The sequence below is a fragment of the Budorcas taxicolor genome, chromosome 10 (genome assembly GCF_023091745.1).
Source record: "Budorcas taxicolor isolate Tak-1 chromosome 10, Takin1.1, whole genome shotgun sequence".
Taxonomy (NCBI): domain Eukaryota; kingdom Metazoa; phylum Chordata; class Mammalia; order Artiodactyla; family Bovidae; genus Budorcas; species Budorcas taxicolor.
The window spans coordinates 18,435,718-18,448,829 of NC_068919.1; the positions used below are offsets into that span (position 1 = coordinate 18,435,718).

Below are 13,112 nucleotides of genomic sequence, written 5' to 3' on the forward strand. Positions count from 1 at the left end.
ACAGTGAGAAGCCCATGTGCCATAAGGAAGAGTAACCCCTGCTTACTGCAGCTAGAGAAAGCCCGCACACAGCAACAAAGACACTGTGCAGCCAGCAGTAAATTAGCTAAAAAAGACAGACACTTCTCTGCGGTCCCTCAAAGCCATGCCTCAAATGATGTTTGTTGAACCGTATAGTAGAGGAGACCGGATCAACCTGTGATAGATGAACTTAGAGGGCAGATCAGGATCCATGGAGGGCTTCCCGGAGAGGGTGACCTGGGATCTAAAGCAAAGTAGAAGCAGGTGCTAGTCAAATAGGCAAAGCCAGAAGAGCAGTGATCAACAGCTGCACAGAGGAAGTGCTTCGTTGGAAATAGAACAGTAGGAAATGAGACTATAAAGGTAGGTGAGGTTCAGCTCTTGAAAGGACTTTAGACTTCAATCTAGGGTGATAGGCAAACCACTTAAATGTCTCATAATGGAGGAATTATTACAGGAAACTTGGGCCATTTAAAAGAACATAAAATGGTATAACTGCATAGATTTTAAGTAATAAAAAGCAGAACGCAAACATTGTGTGCTCACTGTGATTACTGATTTATACAATATAATTGAGACTGTTAAAGATGGGAGGATGCCTAAAAGTGAAGTCCTATTTGTATTGTGAGATTCTTTAAGAATTCTTTTATGATATTCACTCAGCATCAGATCTCTACTATGTGTGCAGATCCAGACGCAACCTCTTCTCTCTACCATCAAATACAGAGAGATCTAATAGCTTTAGTGCATTTTAAATGTGTGTGACTGTGAGATACCGAGAATAGGCACATCCATAGAGACAGAACATAGATTTGGTGGCTGCCAAGGTCTTGAGACATTACTTTGCCAACAAAGGTCTCTCTAGTCAAGGCTATGGTTTTTCCAGTAGTCATGTATGGATGTGAGAGTTGGACTGTGAAGAAAGCTGAGCACTGAAGAATTGATGCTTTTGAACTGTGGTGTTGGAGAAGACTCTTGAGAGTCCCTTGGACTGCAAGGAGATCCAACCAGTCCATTCTGAAGGAGATCAGCCCTGGGTGTTCTTTGGAAGGAGTGATGGTAAAGCTGAAACTCCAGTACTTTGGCCACCTCATGTGAAGAGTTGACTCATTGGAAAAGACTCTGATGCTGGGAGGGATTGGGGGCAGGAGGAGAAGGGGATGACAGAGGATGAGATGGCTGGATGGCATCACCGACTCGATGGACATAAGTCTGAGTGAACTCCGGGAGATGGTGATGGACAGGGAGGCCTGGCGTGCTGCGATTCATGGGGTCGCAAAGAGTCGGACACGACTGAGCGACTGAACTGAACTGAACTGAAGGTCTTGGGAGGAGGAGAGAGGTTGGGGTGACAGCTAATAGGTCCAGCATTCCTTTCTGGGGTGATGGAAATGTTCTGAGGTTAGTTTGTGGAAATGGTTGTAAACATTGTGAGTATACTAAAAGCCATTGAGATACATGCTTTGGTTAAAACAGTTAATTTTATGTTATGTGAGTTTTATCCTAATAAAAAAAATACAGAAAGATAAAAGATGCTGATCGGTTTTGTTGTTGTTTTTGGTAGTCAAGGGCAATCGGAAGTGTGAGCTGAACTGCCAGGCAATGGGCTACCGCTTCTATGTTCGGCAAGCTGAGAAGGTCATTGATGGTACCCCCTGTGACCAGAACGGGACGGCCATCTGCGTTTCCGGGCAGTGCAAGGTAAGTGCCCCAGACTGGGGTGTCTGGAGTGGGTCTCAGGGTGTTTGATCTGTGCCTGCAGACTGCACTGTTTGCCAGGCTGTGGCATGCTTCCTCCCTATCACCTATGGTCAACCCCACCCCCCAACTCTGAACCATGAGCTCTGGGAGAAGTGGCTTAAACAGGGCGGTCTGTTCTGCTCTGAGTTTTCGATCTTTGGGAGTTGCCAGATCTCACTCTGGCATTTCAGTCATTAAGTGATTTACGTTTACATCATGTGAGTCCTAAGAAACTCAAGGATCTTTCCTTGTTGGATCTGGAGCTTCTTCCTTACCTCTGAAGAGGAGGTTATGGAAAGGGCACTGCTGAATCAGTCAAGAGGCGGTTGGCGTCATCAGGGTGGCATTTTAAGGGCATGGCATATTTTATCTTGCCTCCCACCAGCTGGGGCAGGCTTCCAAATGAAAGCCGTCTAGTGCCTTTATAGCCAAAGCTGTACTTTCAACAGGAAGTTTTCAGCCTCCTTGGACTTCTGAAGTCTGTTCCAAGAACTCCCCACCTTGCATTCTGCAAACATTCTGGGCTGGAGAGAATCCTTGTGGGATACTACCCTTTAAGCAAAAGCACCATTTGCTTAAAAACAGGCACACCAGAGAGATGGCACCAGTTCCACAGTATATTCATTGGGGCCTGGACGCCCACCCTCCTTTCATCTATAAATGTAAGCGTGGAGGTCTGACTCTAGCAGGTAAATGACTTTTTGGAGCCCAGGCTAAGATTCTATCTTAATTAACACTCAATGGCAGGCAGGACTGAGTTTCATCAAAGGAAGGGCTCTTTGGCTGTCACATCTAAACGTTCCTGTTGTACTTTCAATGTAAATTGTTGCACTGTTTAGTATTAGAGCTACTCAAGTATGATTTATAAGCACCTCATTCCCCCTCCCGCCTTTTTCTTCATGGGGTTTTAAATAGAATGCAAACTAATTTATCAAAGCAGTATGAATATTCTGGGGCTTCTCAGGTGGCTCAGTGGTGAAGAATTCGCCTGCAGTGCAGGAGACGCGGGTTCAATACCTAGGTTGGGAAAATCCCTGGGAGATGGAAGTGGCAAGCTACTGCAGTATTCTTGCCTGGGAAATCCCATGGACAGAGGAGCCTGGTGGGTTACGGTCCATGGGGTCACAAAGAGTCGGAAAGGACTCAGCAACTAAACAGCAACAACATGGATAGTCTGAGACTATGAATAAAGAAAGGAAAAAGCTGTCATTTGATATTTGATGCATGTGAAGTTGACTTTGGACAGACAAGAAACCCACAAAGCTTTGAGATAGAGTTCAAAAGAGTCAAGGAATACGGTGGGGAGCACACTGGAGGCTGAGACCTATCTGGCCCCAATTTCGACTCCTTTGGGAAAAACCACTGGGTTTCATGCATCCCCTCTATCGTTACTGTCTTCAGATAATACTGAAGGAGGTCCCATTAGAGTTTGTAATTTCTGACTCAACTAGTCCCTTCTTCTAAATGTTAACTGAGCCTGAAATGCACTTTATAGCAACCTGGCTTTTCTTTCGGATCCTGAATCAACAGTTTAATTTCCTGAATACAAATGCACACTGCTAGGAGATGTGATAGTGCAGTGGTTAAAAACATGCCCTCTGAAGTCAGACCGCTTGGATTCAGTCCTACTTTGATCATTGACTGTGTAACCTTGCACAAGTCCCATGAGCTCTCTGTGCCCCTACATCACCTACAGCACGAGGAGGATGGTACCAACCTCCTGCTTTGTAGTGAAGAGTCATGAGCCAAACACATATGGTCCTCATATCAGGTCTGGCACTTAGTAAAGCAGGCTGGCTTTTCCTGGTATTATGTTCACTTATGCCCACATATGACCTGTTGTATTTGAATTTTTTATGCAGAAGTATTTGAATTTTTTAGCAGATTATAGATTTGTGAGATTCACATTATCCTATTTTGCAGAAAAATTAAAATACTTTAATTGACAGATACATCTTTATAATAATTTTTCCTTATATATTTTGGCTGCGATTTTAAATTTTTTTCTATTTTTTAAATTTATCGTTTTAGATTGGAGGATGATTGCTTTAAAGTGTTGTGTTAGCACAACAACGTGACTCAGCCATCTGTATACATAATCCCCTCCCTGTTGAGCCTCTCGCACCCCACCTCCCGTCCCACTCCTCTAGGTCACCACACAGCACCAGGCTGGACGCCCTGTGTTACAGAGCAGTATCCCACCGGCTATCTGTTTCACACATGGCAGCGTACATGTCAGGGCTGCTTTCCCGGTTCGTTCCACCCTCTCCTCCAGTTGTGTGCACAAGTCCATTCTCCACATCTGTGGCTCTATTCCTGCCCTGCAAATAGGTTAATCGGTACCATTTTTCTAAATTCCATGCGTATATGTGCATTAATATATGATATTTGTTTTTCTCTTGCTGATTTATTTCTCTCTGTATAACAGGCTCTAGGTTCAGCCACTTCAGTTCAACTGATTCACATTTGTTCCTTTTTATGACTGAGTAATATTCCATTGTATACATGTGCCCCAACTTATCTACTCATCTGTTGATGGACATCTAGGTTGCCTTCATGTTCTGGCTCTTGTAAGTGGCGCTGCAGTGAACACTGGGGTGCATGTGTTCACATTACCCTTTGAGGCAGTGTCCCTGTGCTGCAGACCCTCCAGGGGATGTTAGATTTGATGTTGGTAGGTCTGGGGAAAGTCCTGAATAGTCTATTTTTATAACAAGTTCCCATGTGGTGCTGATGCTGCTGGTCCATGGGTCATAGTTTGAGTAGCAAAGTTTTAAAGGACCCTTTGATTAAAGCACAGTTCACAAAGAGCCAGACATGTAAATATAGAATGGCGAGATGAGTTGGAAGGAAGAGGAAATGTGGTCTGTTTCCACTGGGGGAGCTTGTTTTCTTAGTATTGCCTTGAGTACCTCTAAGCTGATGATACGAAAGAAAAACAAATACTAATAAGGACATAAGGGTATGAATTCTTACTAATTGATGAAAACTAATGGTGTCAGACAACACAGTTTGAAGATGATAATTGCAAGAAGACTGAGACAGATATTCCCCAGGATGTGAGTAGATGAATAGGAATTTGATGTTATAAGGACAACTTTGATATTACTTCGTATTTGTTCTCTGTGTATTTACCCAAAATTTGCTCATAGACGTTGTTGAAACAACTGACTGTAGTGTCCTCACCAGAACTTCAGTTTAAATAATCAGAAGTACATTTGCTTCCCAGGCTAAGTTCTGTTTACTCTGTAACTTTCAAAGGGTAGAGTGCCCTTTTTGAATATCTGATTGGAAGCCCAGAATTCAAATTGCTGTCTCTGCCTCTCTGACCTGTGGCTGGGAGGGCTATCACTCTCCAACAGGAGTCTCTACATCTGAAATAGCTCCACAGAGCCTCTGCCAGCCACAGAGAGGGGAAAGCAAACCCAGGCCTGCAACGAAAATTAATGAAAAGTGACAAGCACTAAATGAGAATATGAGCTATGAGCTAAACCCACACAAGAGTAGCTGGAGGAGAAGGGCGTGCTCCCAACACGAGGCCACAGAAAGGCCCCGGGCCCACCCAGAGCAAGCTGGAATGCTCTTCCAGTGCCCACGGAGTGCTCGCTGGCCAGCCTATGTTTACCCTGTTGCTGGAGCTCCATTGATGTTTCTGATCCAAGAGTTGCAAGAGAAGCCAGGCTTGTAAGAATGCAGAAGTCCTTGGGCTCAGGGTTGGAGAACATGGGGATTCCTCTCCAGTCTCTCAGAGGTGTGTGACACTTCCTTTCTTGACAGGGAGTGAAGGATCCCAAATCTTAGCTTCAGGCTAAGGACCGCACTTTGATAGCTAGGCTTTGAAGGGAGAGCTCTAGCCCTGACTTTTCCTAAAGCAAGAAAGTGTATCTGAAACCCACAGAGATTTCTTCTTCATCTTAACCTCATCCCTCTAGACATCAGACTAGACTGGCTAGAACCTCTGGCCAGTCTTCAGAGAAGTCTCTGCCCCACCCACTCATGATTGGCATTGATGGGAATGGGACAGCATATATGTCTAATTAATAGAGAACAGCTCAGTAATCCTTTGTATCGTTAAGCATCACATTAACTTGCTATGATTTTTTTTTTTTACTTGATCTCAGTTTCAAACTCTGTCTAAAAAATTCTGCATTTTCATGGTTTGATCATGTGCATGCTATTTTTACTGACAACTTAATAAAATAGATGAAACTTTGCTTACAAAAGTATGGCAGGCATTTGAAAGAACAGGGTCCCTTGGATAAAACCCAAAAAGAAAACACCACCCCACCCCCACCACACACACACAAAACCCTTAGCTCCCCGGAGACCAGCCTTTCAGAAACCTCAGGCTTTCACATTTAAATGTTCCTGGAAGAATCAGAATCACCCCCAAGACCTACCCTCCTTCCCCCCAGAAAACAATCCCTGGTGGTAAACAACAGTCCTTGAGTAGGTGCCTTGAAATAATAGGCTGATGCCAAAAAATAAAATAAAACAATAGGCTGATGCAAAACCTTCATGCAGGAATGTGTTGGAGCTGACGCAGACAGCAAGGAGCCCCTCTGAGAACGTGCCTTGTGCCAGACACGGTGCTGTGTGCTGTTCATACAGAAGGATTTCCTTAAGCCATGTGTCTTCACAATAACTCAGTCAATAGGAATTATTAGTCCCCATTTTCCAGAGGACTGTTATGAAGATGAAATGAGTTGTACCCTGTCAGTGCTACATGGAGAGTTGGCTATTGGCTTTTTCAGTGAATTGTTAATCAGAACAGAAAGTAATTTAAATGTGATAGGATGAAACTCATGTGCTTCCACTGTCTCCCCTCTTCAGAGTTTATTTTCCTCACCCCCTCTTTCCAAAGCAAACTGTCTTTCTAAAATACACATTAGAATATGCCTCTCTCTTGCTTCAGTTCCATCTGTGACTCCCCATTTCCAGGGAATAAAGTCCAGGGCCAAGATGCTGGCCGAGCTGGGACTTGCTGCTCCCTGACCCAGCCGGCGTTCAGGTTGTGCCTTCACAAGCAAGGGCACACTGTCAGCCTGGAGAGCCATTCCTTGTCCACTCTTGGACCACCCAGTGGACTCTGCTCAAAAGCCACTGGCTGACCCCCTTGAACACTGTTTCTGTTCTTCTGTTCCCACTTCTTGTACTCATTTGTTCCCATGTCCCCAGCCTACCACCCATCCAGGCCGGGAGCAATTCCAGGCACTTTGCTTTTCAATAGGTGCTTAAAATAAATGTGTAAATGAATTGAGGTACTTGGTGACTCAGTCTCTGGGGTTTTAGCAAATGAAACTCGTCTTAAATCCAGCACAGAGCTTTTCCTTTTGGCTTGATGGGCAGTGGAAGGCTGCTCGCACAAGGACGCAGAGCCCCCTTGGCCAGATCCCCAGAACCCAAGGCTTTGAATGTCAGGCAGAATTCTTGGCACCTCCCCAGGCTCCTGTCTTCCTCATCTTGTTTTTAATTTTGCTCACACTGAATTTCTTGAGTCCAGACAGAGCTAATGACAGGAAGAAGCTAAGCAAGTGTGAGAGTGCAGTCTCCCACGGTGCTTTCTGCTGTGGGGGGAAGACCCCTGTCTGCCACACACTGCCCCTCCCCATAGCCTGGTCAGCCTTTGCCTGCACCATCTACCCATCCTCAGGGGCGAGGGCGGGGGAGCCTTCACACCTCCTCTCCCAGCTGGGGCACTGCTCAGCTTCCAATGGCTCCAGCAGGACGCATCAGTGGACAGTTTCATATTTATTCAATAAATTACAGCAAGGTAACTCTTTCCACATGTTCAGAGATAAGCTCTGGACCAGAGTGTTGCCGTGACCGAAAAGGATGACATGATGGGCGTATGCATCTATGTGCGCCCCTGTATTCAGGCGCCAAGTTTCTTCCACCCTCTGTTATAAACTCCCGTGGCACTCTCCTGAACCAAACAGTCCTGCTCCTTTCTCTGCCTATTTGCCCCACGTTGCTTCTTTGTTTTCTTTTTTGGTCAGTGGCTGGATTCTGTGGGCTTTGCTCAGAGTTCTCTTGTTATTTGAATGAAACTAAGAGAGTCAGTTGCGTTGAGTAAAGTGTTCTGGCCTATGCCAGACATGTGCATGAATTGAGCCTTGAAAGAGGGTGGAGGGCTTTTACTTTGCTTAAATTCTGAGCTTATGTGACTTGGTGGATTCCCTATTGTATTTCTACCCCAAGCAAACTGTGTTCTAAGAGTACTTTCTGCTTGTGAGTATTAAAATGCTTATCATATTATGTTACGGTTATTTTGACATATGTCTGAACTCCTAAAGCTGAGGGAGTATTATACATATTTGTATCCTCAGTGCTTTTGTTGCAGGAGGGGGGATCCCCTCCACGGCCAAGAGTGGGCTCTTATCTAACACTCGGAAATGAATTGTCCGAGGAGACACACGTGCTGACAAAGCAAGAGACCTTTTTGGGAAGGGGTGCCCAGGCAGAGAGCAGCGGGGTAAAGGAACCCAGGAGGACTGCTCTGCTATGTGGCTCGCAGTTTTGGGTTTTACGGTAATGAGATTAGTTTCTGGGTTGCCTCTGGCCAGGCATTCTGACTCAGGGCTCTTCCCAGTGATGCTTGCATCCCTCAGCAAGATGGATTCCAGCAAGAAGGGTTCTGGGGTGTTGGTGGGACATAGGGACTGGCATCTCCTGTCTTGCTCTGACCTTTCCCAAATTTTTCCTGTTGGCGGTGGCTTGTTAGTTCTGAGTTCCTTACCAGGACTTCCTAGTCTAAGTTAACTCATACAAGTAGCTACTATCTGCCCTGGCCAGGGCAGGCGGTTTTAGTCATTATTTCCCTTGACACTTAAGGTATTAAGATTTTTTAATAAATTGAGTAAGTTTTAAAAGTATGTCAATGAATGAACCAAAGAGCAAGTTAGAAAATGACTTTCCAAACCTCTTTTCCTAAGAATGATCAAGAACAGGATTAACGAAGCATTAATCAACAACCCAAGCAACACACATAATTAATTCGTCTTTTTTTTAATTGGAGTATCATTGTTTTACAATGTTGTGTTAGTTCTGCTGTACAACAAAGTGAAGCAGCTATGTGTATGCATATATCCCCTCCTCTTTGAGCTTTCAACAAACAGTCTTATGTTTTTGTATAGCCTGCTCCCAGCCATACACTGGGCTAGGCACTGGAGATAAGAAAAAAAATGGGAAAGATGAAAATAGTTCCTCCCTACACTGAGCTTAAAATTTAATGGAGAAAGCGATAAACAGTCAGTTAACAAACAAAAATCTTCCCTGGTGGCTCAGACTGTTAAAAATCTGCCTGCAATGCAGAAGACCTGGGTTTGATCCTTGGGTCAGGAAGATCCTCTGGAAAAAGGAACGGTTACCCACTCCAGCATTCTGGCCTGGAGAATTCCATGGACAGAGGAGCCTGACAGGCTACAGTCCATGGGGTCGCAAAGAGTTGGACACGACTGAGTGACTCTCACCAACAAACAAAAGAATGACAAATTTTGATAAGCGCTTTGAAGTTGATAGGGAAACTGAAATAGTGAACCGTGGTGAGAGGCATACATTAGTTGGATGTCAGGGGAAGGTCTCCAAGGCAAGCAGGGTTCTGTATTACAAGTGCAGGCAGTACTCCCAGCCATACACGTCCAGGGATTGGAGAAAATGTGTGTCAGGCCTCCAGCCAGGCCCCAGGACACTCACGGTGCTCAGGAACTCATAGATACCGAGGTGGTTATTTTGTATTTTCTTCTGCTCCCTGCCCTTGGGTGAATCTGGTCCCCCACTGATGGTGCTATCCTTCCTTCCTCCAAAGTATTCGCATTTTCCTGGGTGAATGTTGGCTTTAGCAAGAGCAAGTCCTCCACTGAGTCATCGTCTAGGCACAAAAAGATTGCCCTAGAAAATAGGTGGTGTTATGGGTCGAAAACAGGTTTGGGGGTCAGCCAGGGTCTCTAGTATTAAAACAGATGAGAGAAGGTTTGCTTAGGTGGAATTGGGGTAGGGTGCACAAGGCCTCCGACCTGCCCTTCCCGATGGTCCGTCCTATACCAGAGTGTCAGAAGAGAGAGGATTTTCGAGTCCCTTTGCCCTGTTCTTCTGAAGGAAGGGACCGCTTTACCCCAAAGGGAACTTAAGGAATATTCTTAACCAAATTGGCAAGGGTGCTGAATGGTACATGTAACTGAGAAAATGAAACTTCAGCAAAGTCCCCTGGGCCAGACAGGCCACCCTTGCCCCAATCCATCCCTATTCCTGCCCTGAACCAGATACAGGCTAGAAGCACTGCTGAGTAGGATACGGAGGCTGCAGAGTTACGCAACACTCACTGTATATAACGACGTCAGGGGGATTTCCCTGTGGTCCAATAGCGAAGTCTCAAGTTCCCAAGGCAGAGGGCCTGAGATAGATCCCTGGTCGGGGTGTTGTAGAAATCGAGAAACCACGCACCACACTTGGAGAGTTGGAGAACACCGGTTTATTACACGAGCGGGCCCAGAGGAGTTAACACTCCACGCTCTGAGCCCTGAACAGAGGGGTTACAGAGTTTTTATATACGGACAGGCATGATTAAGCAGGTTTGCGGGTCTGCAGGGGCTGAGCGATTGCAAAGAGCAGGACAAGGGTGAATGAGATAAGCTCCAGTTCCCAGTATTGTGAGTCCCCACTTTCTGAGACCTACGTGATCCAGACTTTGCAAGGAGCAAGCTGAGTTACAGAGGCAGAAGGAGCAGGAGGTTATGTAAAATTTTAACATTTCCTTTTCAAGGGAACTAGATCCCACAGAGTTTGCAGCCATGATAAAGATCAGCGATCTCACCTGCCACAACTATGATGCAATGCAGCCGAATAAATAATATCTCTAAGATATTTAGGGATGCAGAAAACTGTATTGCTTATGGAAGCCACAAGGCAGTGTCTATTCGGACTGACAAGCCAAGATCCCCTCTTTCCCCTTGGCTCCTGCGCCCTTTCTTGCTGAGTCAGCTTATGTTCTTAATCGATAATATTGACATAGGATTAGACTTAAAAAGTAGGCTGCTTAGCCTGATAGTGATTCAGTAGAGCCTGAAAGCCTATTACCCTGACTCCGAGTTTGGGCATCTTGTTTACATTTCTGCCAAAAGTCAGGTCACACCAAGTAGTGAGCAGCTCTGCTAGGGTGAGAGACAAGCTTCAGAAAAATATCCTGAGGTGTCATGCATCTCGGTAGAAATAGATATAAGAGGACAGCAGTGCCAGAGGAAAACACATTTTTATTTCATATTTTTAATAGATAATAATATATTTACTCGACTCCAATATAAAAAAAAAAGTGATCCTCTGTCTCCATCCACCCAGCTTCCCATTCCCCAACAGGAATAACCCCTCTCTGATAGTTCCCTTTTTTAAGGCAGATGGTTTTTTTTTTTTAATATAGTTAAAGTATAGTTGATTTACAGTGTTGTGCCAATCTCTGCTGTACAGCAAAGTGATTCAGTTACACATATGTACATTCTATTTTCATATTCTTTTCCATTATGGTTCATCACAAGATATTGGCTATGTTAATAGTTCCCAGGGCTATACAGTAGGACCTTGTTGTTTATCCATTCCATATGTAATAGTTTGCACCCACCAACCCCAAACTCCCAGTCCATCCCTCCCCCATCCCCTCCCCCTTGGCTACCACCTGGACCTTGCTTTTCTTAATATATCTTGGGGGACTTCCCATTTCAGTATCTAAAGCACATACCCCTTCATTTGACAGTGGCATGGTACTGCCCTGTATAAACTAACCATAGCTTATTTAACCGTGATGCATGTTTAGGTCACATCCGATCTTTTACCGTTACCAGCAGTGAGCTCTACAATAAATACTCCTGTGTGTAAGTCCATTTTATGTTTGTCTGTATCTCTAGGATGAAGTCTTAGACGTGAGTCAAGAGTACATATGGATTTGTGATTTTAATGCCCAGTGGGTGGCAAATTGCTCTCCAGAGGGGTTGAAACAACTAACCCTTAGACCAGCAATGTCTGAGGGTGGTGTGTTGTCCAGCATTTGGATTTTTGCCAATCTGATAAGTGAAAAATGGTATCTTGGGTAGTTTTCATTTGTGTTTATTTTGAGTGAGGTTGTGATTCTTTTCCTGTGTGTAAGATGATCCATTCAGCTTGGAGGGGGATGAATGAGGTGCCTTGGATGCAGAATTTAAGGCGGCACTGAATAAAATGAAATTCTCAGGGTCTCCTTAAATGTTGTACCTTAAGTACCTCACCTGCCTCATTCCAGCCCCTGCCCTGCATTGTACGCACCTTGATCTCCTGCCCGGGGGAACCATTTATATTCCTCCCCTGTGATCTGTCTTTCTATTGGGTTGTTGATCATTCTCTTAATTTGTAGAAGCTTTTCATACATGAAAGAATTTTTTAATATATAAATTTCAAGGCTTTTTTTTCAAGTAGCCTTTGACCTATATCTTTGCTCATGTAGTTTTATTTATTTATTTGCTAAGCCGAAGTTGTACATTTTTTAAATGGTGAATTTAGTAATTTTCTCTTATCTGATTCTAGATTTTGTGTCATGGAAAGACTACACTTTGAAGTTAAGAATTTTCTTCTGTGTCTTTCAGTAATTTATAACTATGCTTTTACATTTTTGTACTTCATATTAATCCATTTGGAATTTATTCCGGTGTATCATTTGAGGTATGGATTCAATTTTACTTTGTTTCAGATGGCTACCCAGTTATGCCTTTACTATAATTGAATAAATCTTTCCCCCACTATTTTGGGGTTCCCTCTTTATTACCATATGTATGAATGTATGCGTGTATATAAGTAACTATGTATTTTGGAGGTACGAAAGGTACTCCAGATGGCAAAACCATGGCAAAAAAAAAAAATGGAATTATAAGATTTCTTAAGGTTTATTGAAAAGCACGGAATAAAAGTTCCAGCAGCTTTTTGCTTTTAGAATAAGCCAGATTTGATAGGGGGAAAAAAGTGCAGTTCCTAAGAGCAAATCGGTTCTTGGGGTCCCATCTTCTGTCATTCAATAAACAAATATCTTCTAGAAATTTTATGTAGTATGTATATGGAGCCTATTGATTTCTTTAAAGCTTATCAATATCTCCTGATGGTTAGAAATTTACTATTGTCCTACTTATTTTTACTATGTTTTCCTGTGTTTTATTTTTAGCATAATGCTAGTAGTTATAGCAATACTTGATGTCCTAATGAAACCTTGAGAGAGTGCCAGGAGAAAAGATCTTTTTTGTCCAATCTCCAAACTCATGCAAATGAACCAAGGAAGGAAGCTTAGTAGTGGCCCATGATTGTCAAGGAACTGAATATAATCATGTGAGTTAAAAGAGCTG

The 13,112-nt window shown here is 43.9% G+C and overlaps 1 protein-coding gene across 1 annotated transcript in view; it reads left to right on the forward strand.

The window, feature by feature from the left end:
• The window catches only part of THSD4 (thrombospondin type 1 domain containing 4), a 614,837-nt gene that overhangs the window by 248,170 nt on the left and 353,555 nt on the right, over window positions 1-13,112 (forward strand). Inside the window, exon 5 of the mRNA XM_052646870.1 lies at window positions 1,586-1,722. Within this exon, the coding sequence (XP_052502830.1) occupies window positions 1,586-1,722 (137 nt within the window). The remainder of the gene's footprint in view (window positions 1-1,585; window positions 1,723-13,112) is intronic.